A 26,108-nucleotide genomic window follows, 5' to 3' on the forward strand; every position below is an offset into this window, starting at 1 on the left:
AATATCCTGTGTTCCCAACACCAATGAATGTTAGGCAGCCGGTCGTCAATAAAATTAGCAGCAATGATTTGGATGCTGACGGATAACTTTGCTGATCGCCGTGTCCGTTCCCATTCATTAACTTCTCTGTCAAATGTTAATGTAAATTTGTTTTTTTTCTGTGAATGTTCGACTTATTTATCTTTTGCCGCTAATCACAGGGTTTTAGGCTCAGGGGCAGTTCGAGAAATGCCAGGAGAAATGTTGCATAGTATGAGAACACACATTGAGCAGTGATCACCATCCATACTGTAAATAGAATCACTTTGTTCATTCCTGCATTTAGTTACATGAATCAATAACAATTCCTCTGATAAATGATACTCTATTGCTGTATTGGGGTAGAGATCCTGAGTATTGCAAATCAGACTGACAGATGATTTATGCACTGATAATGTATGCTAATCTGTTTCTGTTCCCCTTATATTGGAGTGCAGAAATAAAGAGATTTAATTTACATTGAATTAGTTTTTATTAACAGATGCTGAAATGTACATTCACCATTAGGATGAAGAGACATTGAAAAACAAATCAATTCAGACAAACAAATATCCCGATACAGATAAATGTCTATTTTAATAATAACCTATAGTAAGTCTCTGAGTCCATTCTGCTGGGGGTGTGGAAGGTGGGACGTGGATCCAGTTGCCGCCACCACTGCATTTACCCGCCCCCTTCTGCAGGGTATTTAAATGCCGCTCACTGGGTCCCGAATCCAACAGTCCGGGAGTTGGTTTGTTCACTGAGTTCCTGACACAACCATTTCCCCCAAATGACCAGAAGGATGAGGTGGGCCATTTCTCTCAGTTTGTTGCTGACTTTCTTATCCCGTGAGTAGTTTTTATTGTCCAAGTCTCTCACTGTTACTGTCTCAGTGTTAGTCTCCCTCTGGAATGTTCCAGAGTCACCAATCATTTCACCAGCATTAATCCTCTGGCTTTTTGATATATTTTTACAGGTGTCCAGTCGCAGATTGTGTTGATTCAGCCAGAGGCAGAGACCGGGCGTCCCGGTGGCTCCTTAAGCCTGACCTGTAGAACCAGGGGATTCACTCTAGACTACGCCTGGATGAGCTGGATCAGAAACATTCCTGGACATGGGATGGAGTGGTTGGTGAGCTACTACGATTCATCTGAAAAGTATTACGCCTCAGGGATGCAGAGTCGATTTACAGCATCGAAAGACATTTCAAACAATATCTTCGCTTTGGCCACGAGGAACCTGAAGGTTGAAGACACCGCCATCTATTACTGTGTAATATACTACAGCAGTCGTGGGTAGCACAGCAGTTGCAGTCAATGCAAAAACCTCTCAGCACTAATTGACTGAAATTGAATCAGTGTTCACTTTAACTATCAATCTTTATTTGAAGTACAGTATTATATATGTCCAGCACTGCTCAAATAACAAAAATTAAGAAAATCTGAAAATTATTCACCCATCACATGGTGATTCAATAATATTTTCATGCGTTACACTGAAATATACAACATGCGGGTCATTAATGAAGTACGAACGGCATCCACAAGTGCAATTATAATCTCATGAAAATTCTTTGATGTTATTTCTCCGCTGGTTTGTGAATATTTATAACAATGGTGGACTTCTGTCGATTTTGTGCAGAGATGGTTACTGTTTGACACAATCCAGGAAATGTGACACCGTGACTCTATCGATTACTGGGGACAAGGCACCATGATGACGGTGATTGCAGGTAAGAACCATTCAATTATTTTTTAACTGTTTTCTCTGAGTCCTTGTTTTATATATTTTTTTATATTTTAACAGAAATACGAGTTTGGTGGATTCTGTATTGAAATTTTCTTTTGAAATATTTCCTGTGATTCTTCGGAAAAGGGTTGTAGAATTCTGCTGTCACTTGACAAAAAGACACTGCTGAGGGATTCAGTCTCTGGTTGTTGTGATTTGATGTTTATTTGCCGAGGATACTGTGTGGCCGGGTTACTTTAAATACTTCCGTCTGTTTAACCGTTTGGCGTTTTTTACGATATTTATTCTGGATGGCATATACTGGCTACAGGTTTTATCATCTACTGCCAAGGGTTTGAAGTCTACAGTAACGAATTATGCTAGTTTCTCTGTTAATTTATTGAACCTGTTCCACTTACGCATAATGCTGTTACGATAATTCCATATTTCTGTTAACTTTAACTATTCATTCACTTGGTGATAAGTGGATTTGGTGCGTTCTAAATTGAGATTTTCATGCAACATTACGTTTGATTCTGCTGATTGTAGAATTGAGCTCCTTTTTCATGAAATATGGTTCAGTTCCTCAGTGATGTGATTTTGTGTTTTTCTGCTGGGAGATTTTGTGTCTGGGTGATCTTGAATTGTTAAAATTTGAGAAATAGCTTTGTTATTCTGCCTTGGTTCTGCATTGTTTAAATTCGGTGACACTGAGTGGTTACACCTTTTCTGGTTGAATACAAACAGTCTACGCGTTTGAAACTGCTTAAAGCAGGATTGTAGGCAGAAAAGAATAACATAAACGTCTGTTAGTTCAATGTTTCTATTTTAGCTGATGCTCATAGATTCAACTAAATCATGGCTTGCAACCCTAAACATAACGTAATTCGTTGCCATATTAACAAAGTAATATTGCAAATTTTAGACGAAAAGTTATATAATTCAAACAATTCTAACTCCACACGAACCAAATATTCTAATATTAATATCATTAATCATCAGTCGCCTTGAAAATTCTGCTGTGCTCTGCGCACAGTTAACATGACCGGAGAAGTTTCAAGCCTGGAAATATTTTGTGATTATTCCTGAAAGTGTTTCAACAACAACATACTGATTACAGCAGTGCTCGGGTTCACAAGATCTATTGAATTGATTGTTTTTCCCCTGATTGCTTTTGCATTCACTTAAATGGCAGTTCTGCATTTCAGTTTGGCAATATATGTATCCGGTTATTGTATTATTTCTGTGCAGCCGCAACAACATGATTCTTCACATCCATTTGTAGTTGGATAGTGAGATAATTGTCATTAACCGAATCTTAACCAGTTTTATGAGAGGTGGACGTCGCTTATAGTGAAGGAATTGTTAATATGATATTATTTGAATTATAGGAATGTTCAGACTGCACAGGGCTACAGACTGACAAGTAAAAGCTTGAAATTCAAAGTGATTAATGTAATTACAAAAGATGAATATTAGCTTTGCAAGAAATAATAACATCCTGTCTAGCAGAGCTGTGCTGTACACAGGATGGAATTATAGGAATTACACATGGCAGAATAGAAGAACAGGTTATATCTGAGCCTCATGCTTATTGCTTATTAAATATTAAATTGAAGTATAAAATCTCGACTCTGTTTGCTCTTTAAGTTTCAGTGTCACAGGTGATTTGAATGAACTGTTTACATGTGTTTTACGCTGATTAATTAGGATCTCCTTTAATTAAGCAATACTTTTAGTAATTAAGTTACAGGGAATGTCTGAGTTATTAAATCTCGGAAGCACGTTTATTGATCACAAACTGCCAGCGCCTTTATTTATTTATATATAGTTTCGAGCTAGGACAGCACAAAATCTCAAGAGTCTTCCTTTAACAAACAGATGATGTTGTACCCCATCGACATTTAGTGCGATGTCAGCCCAGGTGAAAATGTTTACAATGTTGCACTCATGAATTTATTTTGTGATTTACTCTCTGAGAATGGGTGAAATTTACGATTTACCAATGTGTTCGGAAACGTGTATATTTACCGTGTTTTTAGATTAAAAGAGGGCAATTGAAGTGAAAGTAAATAAAATATTAAAATGTGATTAGATCATAGAATTTACAGTGCAGAAGGAGGCCATTTGGCCCATCGAATCTGCACCGGCTCTTGGAAAGAGCACCCTACCCAAGGTCAACACCTCCACCCTATCCCCATAACCCAGCAACCCCACCCAACACTAAGGGCAATTTATCATAGCCAAACCACCTAACCTGCACATCTTTGGACTGTGGGAGGAAACCGGAGCACCCGGAGGAAACCCACGCACACACGGGGAGGATGTGCAGACTCCGCACAGACAGTGACCCAAGCCGGAATTGAACCTGGGACCCTGGAGCTGTGAAGCAATTGTGCTATCCACAATGCTACCGTGCTGCCCATAAAATCTGGCCCAATACCACCCAAATTTCCCCTTGCTTCATAATCTCTCTCACTTTGCAGCCAATCACTGTCCGTTTATTCCTGCCTCTGTATTTGTTCTCGACCTGCTGCATGTATACTTTTTCATCTCTGATGTAAAGCAACAAATGTCACTGAACTGATTCTGGCAGAGCTCTTTTCTGTGAAACTGCGATTCAGCTTCATTGAAGGTTTTGGTGGACAACAATAATTCATCATTCCCTGACCGGGAATCGAACCCGGGACGCGGCGGTGAAAGCGCCGAATCCTAACCACTAGACCACCAGGTAAACTGACAACAGAAAACCTTATCAAAGGGCTCATCCGGGATTTGAACCCGGGACCTCCCGCAAGTTTCAAAACCGAGACACCCAAAGCGAGAATCATACCCCTAGACCAACGAGCCCCGGGCACATTACCATTAGATTTGTGTAAAAGTAATATATATGGATCAATGTTTCCATCCAGTAATTTAAAGGTTATTGTTTAACATTGTTTAAAATTTAATTAAACCTGGATTATTTCAAAAGGTTCCGGGCATAAAAAAGTTTTGGATTATTAAACAATATTTTTAATTATAATTATTATAGAGTGCAAATCTGCTCATAAGAAAACTAACTGACTATTAATGAGAACATACGATGCAATACAAATGCTAACTATTTCAACATTAATGACCTACAGATGAGCGGTCAAAATATTCAAGGATTTAGAGAAAATGTAATCATATCAAAAATTTATTTAGAGAAAACTACAATTCTTTACTAGGCTGAAAGCAGCTCGATAAGGTATTTCGCCTTGATTTTTATGTTGCTTATATTTAAATAAATAATATCAACTCAGGTATTCTGTTTTCAATGTGAATGTTTCGTGGCTTGTTTAATTCTTACCATGTCATGGAATCTATGTTACGCACATTAAACTACCCTCAATCTTTTATATTTGATGCCCAGTTTTCAAGCCACCGGATAGGGAAGAGAAATAGTTGAAAGTCGAAATGATTTTTGAAATGAATATCAATTTAATTACAAAGGGGTTCCTGAATTGCTCTTGCTGCACATGAACCATTGATCAACTAGAATCTCACAGATTGAACGATTCGTTCTCTTTTCTTTCAGGGAGTGAAATTTTACTAATTTATTTTTAACTGTGGAATGTGAAAGTTTGACTTGGATTTTCACTCGACACCTCAGCAATGAAATCCCTAGCCCATATTGTCAGAGGCAAAGAGAGAAGGAATGTGACACAGAATGCAGAAGGAGATTTGGTTGATTTTTAACCAATGATATAAGACCATAAGACATAGGAGCGGAAGTAAGGCCATTCGGCCCATCGAGTCCACTCCACCATTCAATCATGGCTGATTTCAACTCCATTTACCCGCTCTCTCTCCATAGCCCTTAATTCCTCGAGAAATCAAGAATTTATCAACTTCTGTCTTAAAGAGACTCAACGTCCCGGCCTCCACCGCCCTCTGTGGCAATGAATTCCACAGACCCACCACTCTCTGGCTGAAGAAATTTCTCCTCATCTCTGTTCTAAAGTGACTCCCTTTTATTCTAAGGCTGTGCCCCCGGGTCCTAGTCTCCCCTGCTAATGGAAACAACTTCCCTACATCCACCCTATCTAAGCCATTCATTATCTTGTAAGTTTCTATTAGATCTCCCCTCAACCTCCTAAACTCCAATGAATATAATCCCAGGATCCTCAGACGTTCATCGTATGTTAGGCCTACCATTCCTGGGATCATCCGTGTGAATCTCCGCTGGACCCGCTCCAGTGCCAGTATGTCCTTCCTGAGGCGTGGGGCCCAAAATTGCTCACAGTATTCTAAATGGGGCCTAACTAATGCTTTATAAAGCTTCAGAAGTACATCCCTGCTTTTATATTCCAAGCCTCTTGAGATGAATGACAACATTGCATTTGCTTTCTTAATTACGGACTCAACCTGCAAGTTTACCTTTATAGAATCCTGGACTAGGACTCCCAAGTCCCTTTGCACTTCAGCATTATGAATTTTGTCACCGTTTAGAAAATAGTCCACGCCTCTATTCTTTTTTCCAAAGTGCAAGACCTCGCACTTGCCCACGTTGAATTTCATCAGCCATATATCTGTCTTGGGAATGTTCGACTAGGCAATGCAGAGGAAGAGTTACTCAATTTTATTCCATGCTTTAACAGTCCTTGTCCTATTGAATGGGGCAATGGAGAGGGGGGAAAATCGTCTGTATCTTATTTTTAATCCTGTCATGCGATGTGAGAGTCACTGGAAAAGCGAAAATATGCTGACTGTGCGTATTGCCTCTTGAGAAAGTGTTGATTTCAAGCAGCCTTCAATTGCTGCAATCCTTGTGTAGTGCCCACCGTGCTGGTAGGGGGAGGGGGGTGGGGTCCATGATTTTGACCAGCAGTAGTTAAGGAATGGCAATATTGTTTCAAGTCAGGATGGTGTGTGGCGAGGAAGGAACTTGCAGGTAGTGGACGGTAGAGGTCGCGGGTTTGGATCGTGTTTTCGAAGGAGTTGGGCGAGATGTTTGGGCCACTGTTTGCTTTTGGTGGAGGGAGTGGATATTTAGAATGTGAATGGGGACAGGTTTGGCAGGTCCGTTCGTCCTGGACAGTACCGAATATCTTGAGTTTTTTTAATCCAGTTTCATTCATTGAGACAAGTGGAAATGATTTAGTCAGATCTGACTTGTGGATGGTGAAATGTCTTTGGACGATAGGGGTGCAATTGTCACGGGATCCCCAACCACAGTTGGGTCTTGTAGCTACAGCATTTATATCCAAATTGAACCCTCTCCTGAGCATAATTAATGGAACGTATAAATGGTGTTTTGTTCTACATCAAACCTATGGTGTATCTCCGCCCCTGCAGCAGGAGACAGGAGATTTGCGTGGAGGAGTGGGAGCTTACTCTACATCCTAACCTGTACTGTGCCTGGCCTGAGAGTATTTTCTCCACAGAGGTCAAGCAAACCGAATCAGCATCAAACTAACTGGCTGAGAGTTCCTGAGCCAGACATATGGAAATACGTTGTTCTACTGTTCGGGGAAATGACGCACAATAATTGATTTAACAATGTTTTTACAAAATGCATCAATTTGAATGAAATAATTGTGTTGAAACATTTTGAGTGTCAGAAATCATTGAATGTGAGTGACCTGAACTTCAGCACAATTTTAGAATAAACAGTAACAGAAAGTGAGAGTAACGCTCCAGAGAGCAGCGTCTGCTCTGATCTAAGAGGAGGCTGCAAGTTATTTTAACAACTTAAATGGACAATGACGAGCTCCCGCTCCAAATACCAATCAGAATAAACTATAATGTCTGAAAATATTATAATGTTAAAAAAATGTTTTTTAATTACCAGTCAGTAATAAGCAGGATTGAGATCCAATTGTCCGACTCGGTCACAACACAGAGCACAAAGTCAGTGAACTACATTTTTGTGAAAGATTTAAATATTTGTCCAACCCATGGCCCGCGGAGCGTATTGTGCTCACTGACTCACCCCACCGTGAGAGTGGGTGAGAGTATACATAGCGTTTGAGGATGAAGGGTCCTGAGAATATTGAGACTGGGAGTGGGCCAGACATACACTTACATACATCACACACTCTCGCTTTCTCTCATACTCTCTCACACCCATCCACACACAAACAGAATCTTAAACACACTATCACACAGGTACACGCTCTCGCACGTTCTCTCTCACGCACACATACAAACAATGGCTCTCTCTCACACAAAAGCACTCTCTCGCACACACACTTACACACAAATCTTTCACATCTATCGTGCACACATTCACAATTTCGCGCACACATTCTTTCTCCGACACAAGCAGTCTCTCTCACAAACACACTGCCGCTCTGTCACATACTCAGTCACACATACACAGTCTGTCTCACATACATTCTCCCACACGTTCTCTCACTCCTAGCCACTCTGTCATACACACAAACACACTCACACACCCACTGTCTCTCACACGCACTCACATAAAAGGTCGCTCTTAAAACACACACACTTTCTCTCTCACACAAACACACTTTGATTCTCTCTTACAGACACACACACGCACAAACTTGCTCTCGCACACACACTCTCGCTCACATACCCACACAGACTATTTGTCTCTCTCTCACACACACTGTTACACACACGCACTCTATATAACACACATTGCCACACGTGCTCTCTCTCAAAGTTCTCTCTCAAACACTCTCTATTTCACGCGCACTTCAAAGACATGGACGCACACTGTCACACACACGCACACTCTCTCCCGCACACGCAGATACTATATCTCTCTTACACATATGCTCTCACACGTAAACACTCTCAAATATACATCTATCCGTTCACGCACACTGTCAAGCACATGCTCCTTCTAACATATACAAACTCCAAGTCACCCTTACAGGCGCATTCCCTCACACGCTCTGCCTCTGCCCGTCCCTCTCTCTCTCATGCACACTCACAAACATTCTCTTTCCCACACACTTTAATTCATATACTTTCACATGCACACAGCGTCTCTGCCTTTTTCTCTCTCTCGTTCTCTCTCTCACGCACACTAGTGGGCAGCAGGGTAGCATAGTGGTTCGCACTGTTGCTTCACTGGATTACGGGGATAGGATGGAGGTGTGGGCTTAATTAGGGTGCTCTTTCCAAGGGCCGGTGCAGACTCAATGGGCCGAAAGACCTCTTCTGCAGTGTAGATTCTATGATTCACTCTGTCATGCAGACGCACTCTCTCATTAGTACATTCGTTTTCCCACACACCCTCTCTCACACATGCACTCTCACACACTCACAGAAACTCTGTCACACACACTCTCATGCGTTCTCACCTCTCTCTCACAGACACACATAGACTCTCCCTCTCACACGCAGGTGAGAGTGACTACATTTGTAATTAAGGCATTTGAAGGAGTGCAGAATCCAGGATCCGAAGCAAAACGAGTCAATGGAAGTCATGGAGAACACTCTCCCCTGCCTGGACACATACCTAGGGTTGTTGGTACTAAATCATCTCTCTTCCAGGACATCGCTGCAGGAGTTTCACCAGGAAGTGTCCTGGACCCCACAATCTTCAGATGCTTCATCAATGACCTTCCTTCCATCATAAGGTCAGAAGTGGGGATGTTCACTGATGCCGGCACAATGTTCAGCACCACTCAGGACTGTGCAGATACAGAAGCAGTCCGTGTAAAATGCAACAAGACCTGGACAATATCCAGGCGTGGCCTGACAAGTGGAAAGTAACATTCACACTACACAAGTACCAGGGAATGGTGGCCTCCAGCAAGAATTAATCTAACCATCGCCCCTTGCCATTAAATGCCATTACCATCGTGAATCCCTCACTATCAAAATGATGGTGGTTATCATTGACCAGATACTAACTAGAATCATAGAATCCCTACAGTGCAAAGAAGGCCATTCGACCTATCGAATCTGCACCAACTCTTTGTAAGAGCACGCCACCCATGTCCATTTTCCCAGCCATCCAGCCCTATCCCCTGTAACCCCACAACCTAACCTGCACATCCTTTGACACTGAGGGGCAATTTAGTAAGGCCAATCCACCTAACCTTCATTTCTTTGGAATGTGGGAGGAGACCAGAGTACCCGGAGGGAACCCACAAAGACAGGGGAGAAAGTACAAACTCCACACAGACAGTAACCCAAGGTCAAAACTGAACACGGATCTCTGGCGCTTGGAGGAAGCACTGCTAAGCACCGTGCCACCATTCTGCCCCAACTAGCGATATAAATAATGTAGCTACAAGAACAGGTCAGAGGCTGGGAATCCTGCAGCGAAAACTCACAGCCGGTGTTACTGAAAGTAGTAAAGCAGCTGCCCAGTGATCTACTGGGACGTGGAGGCTTTGGAGCGGGTGCAGAGGAGATTTACCAGGATGTTGCCTGGTATGGAGGGAAAATCTTATGAGGAAAGGCTGATGGACTTGAGGTTGTTTTCGTTGGAGAGAAGAAGGTTAAGAGGAGACTTAATAGAGGCATACAAAATGATCAGGGGGTTGGATAGGGTGGACAGTGAGAGCCTTCTCCCGCGGATGGATATGGCTGGCACGAGGGGACATAACTTTAAACTGAGGGGTAATAGATATAGGACAGAGGTCAGAGGTAGGTTCTTTACACAAAGAGTAGTGAGGCCGTGGAATGCCCTACCTGCTACAGTAGTGAACTCGCCAACATTGAGGGCATTTAAAAGTTTATTGGATAAACATATGGATGATAATGGCATAGTGTAGGTTAGATGGCTTTTGTTTCGGTGCAACATTGTGGGCCGAAGGGCCTGTACTGCGCTGTATTGTTCTATGTTCTATGTTCTACACTGCTGTCTGACTGTACACAGCCGGTGTTACTGAAAGTATTAAAGCAGCTGCCCAGTGATCTAACTGCTGCCTGACTTTACACAGCTGGTGTTACTGAAAGTATTAAAGCAGCTGCCCAGTGATCTACACTGCTGCCTGACTTTACACAGCTGGTGTTACTGAAAGTATTAAAGCAGCTGCCCAGTGATCTACACTGCTGTCTGACTTTATACAGACGGTGTTACTGAAAGTATTAAAGCAGCTGTCCAGTGATCTACACTGCTGTCTGAATTTACACAGCCGGTGTTACTGAAAGTATTAAAGCAGCTGCCCAGTGATCTACACTGCTGTCCGACTTTACACAGCCGGTGTTACTGAAAGTATTAAAGCAGCTGCCCAGTGATCACACTGCTGTCTGACTGTAAACAGCCGGTGTTACTGAAAGCATTAAAGCAGCTGCCCAGTGATCTATACTGCTGTCTGACTACACAGCCGGAGTTACTGAAAGTATTAAAGCAGCTGCCCAGTGATCTACACTGCTGTCTGACTTTACACAGCCGGTGTTACTGAAAGTATTAAAGCAGCTGTCCAGTGATCTACACTGCTGTCCGACTGTACACAGCCGGTGTTACTGAAAGTATTAAAGCAGCTGCCCAGTGATCACACTGCTGTCCGACTTTACACAGCCGGTGTTACTGAAAGTATTAAAGCAGCTGCCCAGTGATCACACTGCTGTCTGACTGTAAACAGCCGGTGTTACTGAAAGCATTAAAGCAGCTGCCCAGTGATCTATACTGCTGTCTGACTACACAGCCGGAGTTACTGAAAGTATTAAAGCAGCTGCCCAGTGATCTACACTGCTGTCTGACTTTACACAGCCGGTGTTACTGAAAGCATTAAAGCAGCTGCCCAGTGATCTATACTGCTGTCTGACTACACAGCCGGAGTTACTGAAAGTATTAAAGCAGCTGCCCAGTGATCTACACTGCTGTCTGACTTTACACAGCCGGTGCTACTGAAAGTATTAAAGCAGCTGTCCAGTGATCTACACTGCTGTCTGACTTTACACAGCCGGTGTTAATAAAAGTATTAAAGCAGCTGTCCAGTGATCTACACTGCTGTCTGACTTTACACAGCCAGTGTTACTCACAGTGTTAAAGCAGCTGTCCAGTGATCTACACTGCTGTCTGACTGTACACAGCCGGTGTTACTGAAAGTATTAAAGCAGCTGCCCAGTGATCTACACTGCTGTCTGATTTTACACAGCCGGTGTTACTGAAAGTATTAAAGCAGCTGCCCAGTGATCTACACTGCTGCCTGACTGAACACAGCCGGTGTTAATGAAAGTATTAAAGCAGCTGTCCAGTGATCTACACTGCTGTCTGACTTTACACAGCCCGTGTTACTGAAAGTATTAAAGCAGCTGTCCAGTGATCTACACTGCTGTCTGACTGTATACAGCCGGTGTTACTGAAAGTATTAAAGCAGCTGCCCAGTGATCTACACTGCTGTCTGACTGTACACAGCCGGTGTTACTGAAAGTATTAAAGCAGCTGCCCAGTGATCTACACTGCTGTCTGACTGTACACAGCCAGTGTTACTGAAAGTATTAAAGCAGCTGTCCAGTGATCTACACTGCTGTCTGACATTACACAGCCGGTGTTACTGAAAGTATTAAAGCAGCTGTCCAGTGATCTACACTGCTGTCTGACTTTACACAGCCGGTGTTACTGAAAGTATTAAAGCAGCTGTCCAGTGATCTACACTGCTGTCTGACATTACACAGCCGGTGTTACTGAAAGTATTAAAGCAGCTGTCCAGTGATCTACACTGCTGCCTGACTTTACACAGCTGGTGTTACTGAAAGTATTAAAGCAGCTGCCCAGTGATCTATACTGCTGTCTGACTACACAGCCGGAGTTACTGAAAGTATTAAAGCAGCTGCCCAGTGAGCTACACTGCTGTCTGACTGAACACAGCCAGTGTTACTGAAAGTATTAAAGCAGCTGCCCAGTGAGCTACACTGCTGTCTGACTGTACACAGCCGGTGTTACTGAAAGTATTAAAGCAGCTGTCCAGTGATCTACACTGCTGTCTGACTGTACACAGCCGGTGTTACAGAAAGTATTAAAGCAGCTGCCCAGTGATCTACACTGCTGTCTGACTGTACACAGCCGGTGTTACTGAAAGTATGAAAGCAGCTGCCCAGTGATCTACACTGCTGTCTGACTGTACACAGCCGGTGTTACTGAAAGTATTAAAGCAGCTGCCCAGTGATCTACACTGCTGTCTGACTGTACACAGCCGGTGTTACTGAAAGTATGAAAGCAGCTGCCCAGTGATCTACACTGCTGTCTGACTGTACACAGCCGGTGTTACTGAATGTATTAAAGCAGCTGTCCAGTTATCTACACTGCTGTCTGACTACACAGCCGGTGTTACTGAAAGGATTAAAGCAGCTGCCCAGTGATCTCCACTGCTGTCTGACTGTACACAGCCGGTGTTACTGAAAGTATTAAAGCAGCTGTATCTACACTGCTGTCTGACTGTACGCAGCCGGTGTTACTGAATGTATTAAAGCAGCTGTCCAGTGATCTACACTGCTGTCTGACTTTACACAGCCGGTGTTACTGAAAGGATGAAAGCAGCTGTCCAGTGATCTACACTGCTGTCTGACTGTACACAGCCGGTGTTACTGAAAGTATTAAAGCAGCTGTCCAGTGATCTACACTGCTGTCTGACTGTACACAGCCGGTGTTACTGAATGTATTAAAGCAGCTGCCCAGTGATCCACACTGCTGTCTGACTGTACACAGCCCATGTTACTGAATGTATTAAAGCAGCTGCCCAGTGATCCACACTGCTGTCTGACTTTACACAGCCGGTGTTACTGAAAGTATTAAAGCAGCTGCCCACTGATCTACACTGCTGTCTGGCTGTACACAGCCGGTGTTACTGAAAGTATTAAAGCAGCTGCCCAGTGATCTACACTGCTGTCTGACTATACACAGCCAGTGTTACTGAAAGTATTAAAGCAGCTGCCCACTGATCTACACTGCTGTCTGACTGTACACAGCCGGTGTTACTGAAAGTATTAAAGCAGCTGCCCAGTGATCTATACTGCTGTCTGACTGTACACAGCCAGTGTTACTGAAAGTATTAAAGCAGCTGCCCAGTGATCTATACTGCTGTCTGACTTGACACAGCCAGTGTTACTGAAAGTATTAAAGCAGCTGCCCAGTGATCTACACTGCTGTCTGACTGTACACAGCCAGTGTTACTGAAAGTATTAAAGCAGCTGCCCAGTGATCTATACTGCTGTCTGACTTGACACAGCCAGTGTTACTGAAAGTATTAAAGCAGCTGCCCAGTGATCTACACTGCTGCCTGACTGTACACAGCCGGTGTTACTGAAAGTATTAAAGCAGCTGCTCAGTGATCTACACTGCTGTCTGACTGTACACAGCCGGTGTTACTGAAAGTATTAAAGCAGCTGCCCAGTGATCTACACTGCTGTCTGACTTTACACCGCCGGTGTTACTGAAAGGATGAAAGCAGCTGTCCAGTGATCTACACTGCTGTCTGACTGTACACAGCCGGTGTTACTGAAAGTATTAAAGCAGCTGCCCAGTGATCTACACTGCTGTCTGACTGTACACAGCCCATGTTACTGAATGTATTAAAGCAGCTGCCCAGTGATCTACACTGCTGTCGGACTGTACACAGCCGGTGTTACTGAAAGTATTATAGCAGCTGCCCAGTGATCTACACTGCTGTCTGACTGTACACAGCCGGTGTTACTGAAAGTATTAAAGCAGCTGTATCGACACTGCTGTCTGACTGTACACAACCCGTGTTACTGAATGTATTAAAGCAGCTGTCCAGTGATCTACACTGCTGTCTGACTTTACACAGCCGGTGTTACTGAAAGGGTGAAAGCAGCTGTCCAGTGATCTACACTGCTGTCTGACTTTACACAGCCGGTGTTACTGAAAGTATTAAAGCAGCTGTATCTACACTGCTGTCTGACTGTACACAGCCGGTGTTACTGAATGTATTAAAGCAGCTGTCCAGTGATCTACACTGCTGTCTGACTTTACTCAGCCGGTGTTACTGAAAGGATGATAGCAGCTGTCCAGTGATCTACACTGCTGTCTGACTTTACACAGCCGGTGTTACTGAAAGTATTAAAGCAGCTGTCCAGTGATCTACACTGCTGTCTGACTGTACACAGCCGGTGTTACTGAAAGTATTAAAGCAGCTGCCCAGTGATCCACACTGCTGTCTGACTGTACACAGCCCATGTTACTGAATGTATTAAAGCAGCTGCCCAGTGATCTACACTGCTGTCGGACTGTACACAGCCGGTGTTACTGAAAGTATTATAGCAGCTGCCCAGTGATCTACACTGCTGTCTGACTGTACACAGCCAGTGTTACTGAAAGTATTAAAGCAGCTGCCCAGTGATCTACACTGCTGTCGGACTGTACACAGCCGGTGTTACTGAAAGTATTAAAGCAGCTGCCAAGTGATCTACACTGCTGTCTGACTGTACACCGCCGGTGTTACTGAAAGTATTAAAGCAGCTGCCCAGTGATCTACACTGCTGTCTGACTGTACACAGCCGGTGTTACTGAAAGTATTAAAGCAGCAGCCCAGTGATCTACACTGCTGTCTGAATGTACACAGGCGGTGTTACTGAAAGTATTAAAGCAGCTGTCCAGTGATCTACACTGCTGTCTGACTGTACACAGCTGGTGTTACTGAAAGTATTAAAGCAGCTGCCCAGTGATCTACACTGCTGTCTGACTGTACACAGCCGGTGTTACTGAAAGTATTAAAGCAGCTGCCCAGTGATCTACACTGCTGTCTGACTTTACACAGCCGGTGTTACTGAAAGTATAAAGCAGCTGCCCAGTGATCTACACTGCTGTCTGACTGTACACAGCCGGTGTTACTGAAAGTATTAAAGCAGCTGTCCAGTGAGCTACACTGCTGTCTGACTTTACACAGCCGGTGTTACTGAAAGTATTAAAGCAGCTGCCCAGTGATCTACACTGCTGTCTGACTGTACACAGCCGGTGTTACTGAAAGTATTAAAGCAGCTGCCCAGTGATCTACACTGCTGTCTGACTTTACACAGCCGGTGTTACTGAAAGTATTAAAGCAGCTGCCCAGTGATCTACACTGCTGTCTGACTGTACACAGCCGGTGTTACTGAAAGTATTAAAGCAGCTGTCCAGTGAGCTACACTGCTGTCTGACTTTACACAGCCGGTGTTACTGAAAGTATTAAAGCAGCTGCCCAGTGATCTACACAGCTGTCTGACTGTACACAGCCGGTGTTACTGAAAGTATTAAAGCAGCTGCCCAGTGATCTACACTGCTGTCTGACTGTACACAGCCGGTGTTACTGAAAGTATTAAAGCAGCTGCCCAGTGATCTACACTGCTGTCTGACTGTACACAGCCCATGTTACTGAAAGTATTAAAGCAGCTGTCCAGTGATCTACGCTGCTGTCTGACTGTACACAGCTGGTGTTACTGAAAGTATTAAAGCAGCTGCCCAGTGATCTACACTGCTGTCTGACTGTACACAGCCGGTGTTACTGAAAGTATTAAAGCAGCTGCCCAGTGATCTACACTGCTGTCTGACTTTACACAGCCGGTGTTACTGAATGTATTAAAGCAGCTGCCCAGTGATCTACACTGCTGTCTGACTGTACACAGCCAGTGTTACTGAAAGTATTAAAGCAGCTGTCCAGTGATCTACACTGCTGTCTGACTTTACACAGCCCGTGTTACTGAAAGTATTAAAGCAGCTGCCCGGTGATCTACACTGCTGTCTGACTGTACACAGCCGGTGTTACTGAAAGTATTAAAGCAGCTGCCCAGTGATCTACACTGCTGTCTGGCTGTACACAGCCGGTGTTACTGAAAGTATTAAAGCAGCTGCCCAGTGATCTACACTGCTGTCTGACTTTACACAGCCGGTGTTACTGAAAGTATTAAAGCAGCTGCCCAGTGATCTACACTGCTGTCTGACTGTACACAGCCGGTGTTACTGAAAGTATTAAAGCAGCTGCCCAGTGATCTACACTGCTGTCTGACTGTACACAGCCGGTGTTACTGAAAGTATTAATGCAGCTGCCCAGTGATCTACACTGCTGTCTGACTGTACACAGCCGGTGTTACTGAAAGTATTAATGCAGCTGTCCAGTGATCTACACTGCTGTCTGACTGTACACAGCCGGTGTGACTGAAAGCTGATCAATGTGGAGAATCAGGACAGGATCGATGGAGAGGAAGAGGAGGAGGTGGGGGTGGTGGAGCCGAATGGAGGAGCCCCCAGCTCGGCTGTGGGCAGCAGGCAACAGAAAGCTGAGTCTGAGCAGAAAATCAATCTGAGAATCATGAGCATGGATTACCTGGCAATGATTATTCACTCACCCCTCACTCACCCACCCTTATCACTCACACACCTTCACTCACCTACCCTCACTCATTCACCGCTAGCATCCACCTTCTCTCACCCACCTTGCTCACTCAGGCTCAGACGCTCTCTCTCACACTCAACCACAAACCCTCAATCACCTACCCTTACTCACCCATTCTCATTCACTCACACCCAATCACTCACTCTCACACCCACCCTCACTGAGCCTCACTGACCCAGCCGCACTCACTTAAACTCACTCACTCACCTTCACTCACCCTCACTCCCCAACCTCACTTATCCATCCTCCCTCTCTCACCCACCGTCACTCATCCATCCTCAGTCACCCTCATTCACCCACCCTCACTCAACCTCCCTCACCGGCACTCACTCACCTACCCACCCTCTTTCACACTCACTCAACCATCCTCACCCATCCATCCATCTCCACTCACCTTCATTCACCCACCCTCGCTCACGCACCCTCACTCATCCTTACTCATTCATCATCATTCACTCATCTTCACTCATCCAACTTCACTCACCCTCAATGACGCTCACTCACTAACCCATCCTCACCCTCATTCACCCGCTCTCACTCATCCATCCAACCTCACGCCCTCATTCACCACCCTTACTCACTCTCTCCCACCCTTACTAACTAACCCATCCTCGCTCATTGACCCTCACTCACCCTCATTCATGCGCCCTCACTCACTCACCCTAAATCACTCATCATCCCTCACGTACTCCAACTCACTCACCATCGCCCATTAACGCTCACTCACTCTCATTGAACCATACTCACTCACCCTCATTTAGCCACACTCATTCACATACCCTCATTCACAAACCCTCAGTTACCCACACTCACTCACGCTCACTCACCAATCCTCGCTCACCCACGTATACGTATAGCTACCAATGAGCTGAAAACATGTTGAAGCTACAACACGGGACTAGTTGTGTGCCAAACAACATAAGCAGCAAGTAATAGACAGAGCAAAGTGATTCCACAACAAACACATCAGATTTAAGCTCTGCCGTCCTGCCACATGCAGCCCTGAATTGTGGTGGTCAATTAAATAACTCACAGGAGGATGAGGTTCCCCATCCTTAATTATGGAGGAGCTCAGCACATCTGTGCAAAAGACCAGGCTGAAGTATTCACAACGACCTTGAGCCAGAAATGCTGATGGATGATCCATCTCCGTATCTTCTGGAGGTCCCCAACATCACAGATGTCAGTCTTCAGCCAATACGATTCAGTCCATGTGATAACAAGAAATGGCTGAAGGCACTGGATACTGCAAAGGCTATGGGCCCTGGCAATATTCCGGCAACACTACTGAAGGCTTGTGCTCTAGAATAATAATAATCCTTATTGTCACAAGTAGGGTTACATTAACACTGCAATTAAGTTACTGTGAAAAGCCTCGAATCACCACATTCCAGTGCCTGTTAGGAGGGAGATTTCAGAACGTCCAAATTACCTAACCTGCCGCACCCCAAGCTGTTCCAGTACAGCTACAACACTGCATCTACCGGCAATATGAAAAATTGCCCAGGTGTGTCCTGTACACAAGAACCAGAACAAATCCAACCCATCAACTACCGCCCTATCAGACTACTCTCAATTATCAGCCAATTGATGTAAGCAGCCATCGAGAATGCTATCCAATGGCACTTACTCAGTAATGCTCGCGGATGCTCAGTTTGGGCTCCGCCAGGGTCACTCAGCTCCTGACCACATTATAACCTTGGTTCAAACATGGACAAAGAGCTGAATGCCAGAGATGAGCTGAGAGTGACTGCCTTGACATCAAGGCAGCATTTGACCAAATATGGCATCAAGGAGCCCTAGAAAAACTGGAGTCAATGGGAAGCAGGGGGGAAACTGTGCGCTGGTTGGAGTCATGGCCTGCACAAAGGAAGATGGTTGCGGTGGTTGGAGGTCAATCATCTCAACTCCAGGAGTTCCTCAGGGTAGTGTCCTCGGCCAAACCATCCCCAGCTTCTTCATCTATGACCTCCCATCAAATGTAAGGTCAGAAGTGGGGGTGTTCGCAGATGACTGCACAATGTTCTGCACCATTCACGTCTCCTCAGGTAATGAAGCAGTCCATGTCCAAACGCAGTAAAACTTGGAAAATTTCCAGGCGTAGGTTGCAACGTCACAAGTTACATTCGCGCCACACAAGTGTCAGGCAGTGGCCATCTCTTACAAGAGAGGATCTAACCATCGCTCCTTGACATTCAACGTCATTACCTACGTGCAGCCCCCACAATCAACATCCTGGGAGTTACCATTGATCAGAAACTGAACAAGACAAGCCACATTAATACTGTGACTACCAGAGCAGATCAAAAGCTAGAACTCCTGCGGTGGGTAACTCACCTCCTGACCCCCCAAAGCCTGTCCGCCATCTACAAGGCACAAGTCAGGAGTATAATGTAATACTCTCCACTTGCCCAGATTAATGCAGCTCCAACAACACTCAAGCAGCTTGATCACATCCAGGACAAAGCAGCATCTTCGATTGCTTCCAGTTCCACAAATATTCAATCCCTCCACCACTGACAAACAGTGGCAGCCGTGTGTACCATCTACAAGATGCACTGCAGTAACTCACCAAGGTTCCTTAGACAGCACCTTCCAAACCCACGACCACTACCATCTAGAAGGACAAGAGCTGCAGATACCTGGGAAGCCCAGCACCTGGAGGTTCCCCTCCAAGTCTCTCACCACTCTGACTTGAAAATATATCGTTGTTCCTTTCCTATTGCTGGGTCAAAATCCTGGAAGTCCCTCCCTAAAAGCGCTGTAGCTGTACCTACACCTCAGGGACTGCAGCGTTCAAGAAGGTAACTCAGCACCACCTTCTGAAGGGCAACTAGGGATGGGCAACAAATGCTGGCCTAACCAGCGATGCTCATAACCTGTAAATTAATCAAAAATCACTCACCCTCACTCACACACCCTGACTCACCCACACTCACAGACCCTCACTCACTCACCCTCATTCACTCACACATACTCATCAACCATCAAATACTCACCGTCACACAACCTCACTCAGTCAACCTCCCTCGCTTCCACATATCACACCCTCACTAACACACACACTCACTCAATCATCATTACGTGCCATCACTCACTCATCTACACATACTCACTCATCTACAATCACACGTTTTCACTCATCCGCCCTCACTCAGATCCTCATTCTCCAGCACTAATCACACACCCTCACGCTCACTCACTCAACCTCACTCATCCACCCTTACCTCTTAATTCTCACTCAGCAACCCTCACTTCCGAACCCACACTGAACCACCCTGCCTGATTCAGCCAGTCACCTACACTCACCATTTCTCTCCCACTGACCTCACCCAGTCACCTTCTATCTCTCAGTTATCTAACCTAACTAACACATCGTCACTCTCCCACCCTCACTAACTCACCTTAACTCATCCAGGCTGACCAGTCTCACACTAACCACAGTGCTACTCACGCAGCACGGTAGCACAGTGGTTAGCACTGTTGCTTCACAGTGCCAGGGTCCGAGGTTCGATTCCCGGCTTGGGTCACTGTCTATGCAGAGTCTGCACGTTCTCCCCGTGTCTACGTGGGTTTCCTCCGGGTGCTCCGATAAGTGAATTGGACATTCTGAATTCTCCCTCTGTGTATCCAAACAGATGCCGGAGTGTGGCGACTGGGGGATTTTCACAGTAATCTCATTGCAGTGTTAATGTCAGCCTACTTGTGACACTAATAAAGATTATTATTATTATAAGCTCACTCACCCAGGCTCATTGACTCACTCTCACTCATTCACTAACCCTCACTGACCAACCGTTAGTCAACCACCCTCACTAACCCACCCTCACTCGCCCAAACAAATTCACTCACACTCACTGACCCTCCCTCCCACATGCTCATTGAGTCGCCCTCACACATTCAGCTGCATTCATTCACTCAAACTCCCTCCATCATCACCTCTCACTCTCTCAATCTCACTCGTCCACCCACACTGACTCATTCCCATGCACCTTATTCATTCTCCCACCCTCACTCACACTCACCTAACCTTACTCACACAGCCGCAGTCACTCACTTACAATCAGTCACTTGCCCTCTATATCCACCCTCACCTCCACTCACTCACTCACCCACTCTCCAATCCCTCCTCACTTACCCTTACACGCACCCTTCGTAACTCACTCTCACTCACCTCAGTAACCCGCCAAGTAACTCAACTCACTCAATCACCAAATCTAATTCCCTCACCCTCGCTCATTCACTCTCACTCACCAACCCTCTAACATCCATCCTCACTCAGTAACACTCATTCACCCTCATTCAACAAGCCTTTCTCACCCGCCCTCATTCATCCGCACACCCCACCCGGACAGAGGGAAGTACCAGGCGCCGATGTAAAGTGAAAAGAAGCAGGACAATTGCACAGCACCTGAGGAAAGTGCAGAGACGCTGAGGAAAGTGCAGAGAGCTGGAGAAATGGCAGAGTTGGGGAGCAATGCAGAGGACCAGTGGCAAATGCAGGAAAGGAGGAAAAGTGAATAGATTCAGACGATACTACAAAACGTCTTGGCGAAACTGGTGGCAGCTGAAAAGCGCAGGGATCCGGTTATCGGGAGAAGGCAGAATGTGGAAATAACACTACAATCAGCTCAGTCACGATCTTAATAAATTGCGCAGGAGGCTCAGGGGACCCAATTGACGAGTCCTGCTATTAAAGTACACGAAACCAGGATTACAGATTACAGAATATCTTGAACACTATCCAAATTTGGGGTTTTATGTTGATTACGTAAATATTCATTCGAGGGATTTTTGAAGCCAAGTCACTATTCTCTGTGAGATGAATGGTAGTGAGGAGAAGAGAGGAGGTGGCATCAGTCAGTTTGAACATAAGCAATTTGTAAAACTGTAAGATATAAATCAAGAGAACCTTATTTATCATTAAGTGCTGTTGTTTCACACACAAATTGAGGCACAAATAATGCAGTAAATTATCTACTCTTCTCTATTAATCCAATGAATAGTGCGTCATTCAGGTGAAATTGCATTTTATTTGTTGTGAACTGATTATAGACGGAAAAATGGATGTGAGTTTCTAAAGAGGGAACAAACAGGCGGTGATTCCAAAATTATGGAACTAATAGAAGCTTAAATTTGGCTGTGGGATTTAATTAGAATATTTTAGGATAATTTAATTTTACCGGTCAAATTTCGAAATGTTTGGTTACTGAAAAATCACAAATACCAGAGTCTAACTTGTTGAATGGGCCATTCTTTCCCAGCGACACCGTCTCCGCCCACTCTCTACAACCTGGTCTCCTCCTGTCAGCAACACAACACCAACGGCTCCGTGACCTTCGGCTGTTTGGCGATGGACTACTCCCCAGAAATCACCAGCCTTACCTGGAAGAAAGATGGGCAGCTGATCACCACTGGAGTTAAGAAATACCCGTCAGTGAGGAACAAGAAGGGAACCTACACCCTGAGCAGTCAGTTAACCATCACCGAGTCAGAGGGAGCATGCAGCAACATCAGCTGTGAGGTTCGACACAGCGGCTCAGACAAGAGCATTGGAATGAAATGTAAGTGTTGTGGAAGCTACGAAAAATAGAACAGTTATGATTCCCTTGTATAGGGTCTTGGTTAGAACACACTAATACTAATCTGCATCGGTCTGATCCCGCGAAATTCCAGGTTAGTGTCTATTGACCGCAAAATAACGTTTTAAGTATGAGGTCGTTTGATTTATTCTCAATTTCTTCTGTAAGAAATGTCTAACTTGTGTTTCTTGAAGGCCCGCGACCTGTCAACACTCCAAATGTTCTCCTCACCGTGAGTTTCCGTGACAAAATCACAAGACAGAAATTTGCAACCGTGGTCTGTTCAATCATCGATTTCCGTCCAAAGTCAATCGCGGTAAAGTGGCTGAAGAATGGACAACCCATGGGTTCAGGAATTGTCACCTCGCCCCCCTGTGAAGTGAACGGGAACTTCTCGGTGAGCAGTCAGCTGACAGTCTCCGCTCGGGAATGGTTCAGCAAAGCGGTCTATACCTGCCAGGTCACTCATCGAGAGGTCACCCAAAGTCGCCACATCACCGCGTCTGGTAAGAGACACAAACAGAGGAAACAATAAATCATCCTGCACTCTGACGTTGATCAATATCAGGAATTTGTTGAAGTTAGTACAAAGCACAGAACAACTTCTAATATACTGCCATGTTGTTTGTGTTTCATTCTGATGTAAGAACTGAATTAGGATTGCTCAACAATCAGGATGTTATAAGAACAGCAAAGACTGTTTCCTCTACTTTGAAGTAATTTAGTGAGTGAGGTGGACTTGATGCCAGCTTTATCCTGAGACAGCTGATTATATTTGAGCGGCAGTGGGTGTCTGGAACCCTTTACTGATATCAACTCCGGGGGAAAGTGTTGGAAAGTTCATCCAATCTATTTATAAATCAGTGTTCATTTATTGCATTCCTGAGATCAGGACTGGTATATTTGTATTGGGAATGCTGCAATACTGATTTGTTAGAATGGTATCATGCCTGACCATATTTCACAATGAGAATAGTTTTCACAGACCAAACTGGTTTTTCATTGTATAGAAGATTATGAGCGATCGTTTGAGACTGATATTTCTAAGTTGATTTATTCGCATTTAGAGAGTGAAAGCTGAATACTGCTGTCCTGATTTTGAAGATGAAACTTGGATTGATTTCCATTTTTTCTATTCACAGATCCTTCCCTTTGCACTGACGCCTCAGTAACATTACTGCCACCACCAATAGAACAGGTCTTACTGGAGGCGACTGTAACCTTAACCTGCGTCATTTCGAATGCTCCTTATGGAGTCAACGTGTCCTGGAGTGAAGCAAAGAAGCCGCTGAAATCAGAGATTGCCGAACAGCCTGGGGCAGATACTGAGAGCGTGGTCAGCAAATTAAACATCTCGACACAAGCCTGGCTGAGTGGGGCTGTGTTTGACTGTGTGGTAAGCCATCAGGACCTGCCAACTCCTTTACGAAATTCCATGCGTAAGAAAATAGGTGAGTGGAGCGATTGGAGCAATAAGTGAGCCATTGTGTCCATTCCAAGTGACAGCACAATGGTGAATATTTAATATTCAGTGTACTTCTGGTCTATTCGGATTGGTAATTCCACTAACTAAATACTCTGGGCCTCGAGACCTTATGGGGGAAATTGATATGCAGATGAATGAACAATGAATTGAAGGCAGTGATATTGGGTTTTGATGGAGAAAGACTATCGACTAGAAAATGTAAGAGCAGACTGAGGCCATTGGGCCCATCGAGACTGCCTGGCTTTCAGTGAGAGCATGACTGATCTGATATAATCCTCAATTCTACTTTCTCGCGGTAACCCCACATCCCTTAATTTATTTACTCATTAGAAATCTGTCCATCTCAGCTTTGAATATACTTTATGACCCAATTCCTATATCTATCGGCGTTAAACATTTCCTCAGATTCACTACCCTCTGAGAGAAGAAATTCCTCCTCTTGTTTGTCTTAAATGGACGACCCCTTACTTTGAGATTGTACTGTCTGATTCTAGTCTCTGCCACAAGGAAAGCAACCACTCAGTATCTACCCTGTCAAACCTTCTGAGGATCTTTTATGTCTGATTCGGTTCCCTGAATTCTTCTAAACCCCAGTGAGTGCAGGCACAATCTACTCAACCCCTCCTCAGAATAAAATCCCTCCATACCCGGGCTCAACATCATGAAGATTCTCTGAACTGCTTTCAAAACCAGTATGTCTTCCTTAGATCAGGGCACCAAAACTGTGCAAAGTAAATCAGGTGTGGTCTAACTCATGTACTGTTAGTTTTAGCAAAACGTTCCTATGTTTATATTCCTTTCCTTTAAAATAAAGTTCAACATTCAATTTGACTTCCCTATTACCTTCAGAACTTGGATGCTAGATCTTTGTGATTTATGTGTGAGACCCCCCACATCTATCTGTGCTGCAGTTCTCTGCAGTCTTTCTCCATCTAAATAAAATTGAACTATTTTATTCCTCCTATGAAACTGTTGAGTTTCACATTTTCCTACGTTATATTCCATCTGCCAAGTCACTTAACCTGTCTACATCCCTCTGTAGATTATCTGTCTTATCCTCACCACTTGCCTTCCTACCAATTGTGTGTCATCCGCAAACTTGGCAACAGTACATTCACTTATCAAACGCTGTTTTGGAATTCATGCATATCAACTCTACCGGTTCCCATTTCTCTTGCCTGCTCCTCACCACCTCAAAAAATGTAATAAATTTGTCAGGCATGTTTTCCGCTTGATCAATCCGTGCTGACTTGGGTGGGGGGGGGGGGGGGGGGTGGAAAGAGGTGAGCCAGGTGTGGAGCTTCTATACCAGCACAGGATAGTTGGGCCGAATGGCCTGATTCCCTGATGTTTACTTTATGCAACTTTCCAGTCCCAACGCCGTACATTTTCAGGAAAAATTATTGTGTCCACTTCAGCTCTGAGCTGGGAAACCGGACAGATCCCAAAGTGGGAAATTGAAACGTTTAAAATCCAACACAAAACACATTTCTCTCACATCTAACCCGCGGTTCCATTGTCTCCGGAATTCCCCATTTTACTGACATTTATTTTACATTTTGTGCAGATCCCAACCCGCGGGAACCGTCCGTCTCTGTTCTCCTGCCCTCGGCTGAAGACGTCTCCGCTCAGAGATTCGCCTCCCTCAGCTGCTTAGTGAGAGGTTTCTCCCCCCGAGAGATCTTCGTCAAGTGGACCGTCAATGACAAGCCGGTGAATCCCGGGAACTACAAGAACACCGAGGTGATGGCGGAGAACGGCAATAGCTCCTTCTTCATGTACAGCCTGTTATCCATTGCAGCGGAGGAGTGGGCCAGCGGCGCTTCTTACTCCTGTGTGGTGGGACATGAAGCCATCCCCTTGAAGATCATCAACAGAACGGTTGATAAATCCAGCGGTAAACCCAGTTTTGTGAACATTTCCCTCGCTCTGATGGACACCGTTAATTCATGTCAATGAGAATCTATCACTTACATTTCAAACATCAACAAATAATAATAAAGG

The 26,108-nt window shown here is 44.7% G+C and overlaps 2 non-coding genes and 1 gene segment (V, D, J or C); 1 reads left to right on the forward strand and 2 right to left on the reverse strand.

The window, feature by feature from the left end:
• Nucleotides 1-1,003: 1,003 nt before the first annotated feature.
• On the forward strand, nt 1,004-26,108 carry LOC140421751 (Ig heavy chain C region-like). The segment is given in 6 exon segments: nt 1,004-1,293; nt 1,663-1,753; nt 22,301-22,600; nt 22,813-23,124; nt 23,761-24,069; nt 25,672-26,108. Coding segments are annotated over 5 exon segments (1,332 nt in total).
• On the reverse strand, nt 4,412-4,483 carry trnae-uuc (transfer RNA glutamic acid (anticodon UUC)). Its single transcript has one exon. It is a non-coding gene; the product is annotated as a tRNA-Glu (tRNA).
• Nucleotides 4,510-4,599, reverse strand: trnap-ugg (transfer RNA proline (anticodon UGG)). The gene is given in 2 exon segments: nt 4,510-4,545; nt 4,564-4,599. It is a non-coding gene; the product is annotated as a tRNA-Pro (tRNA).

This window comes from Scyliorhinus torazame, chromosome 5 (assembly GCF_047496885.1).
Source record: "Scyliorhinus torazame isolate Kashiwa2021f chromosome 5, sScyTor2.1, whole genome shotgun sequence".
Lineage (NCBI taxonomy): Eukaryota > Metazoa > Chordata > Chondrichthyes > Carcharhiniformes > Scyliorhinidae > Scyliorhinus > Scyliorhinus torazame.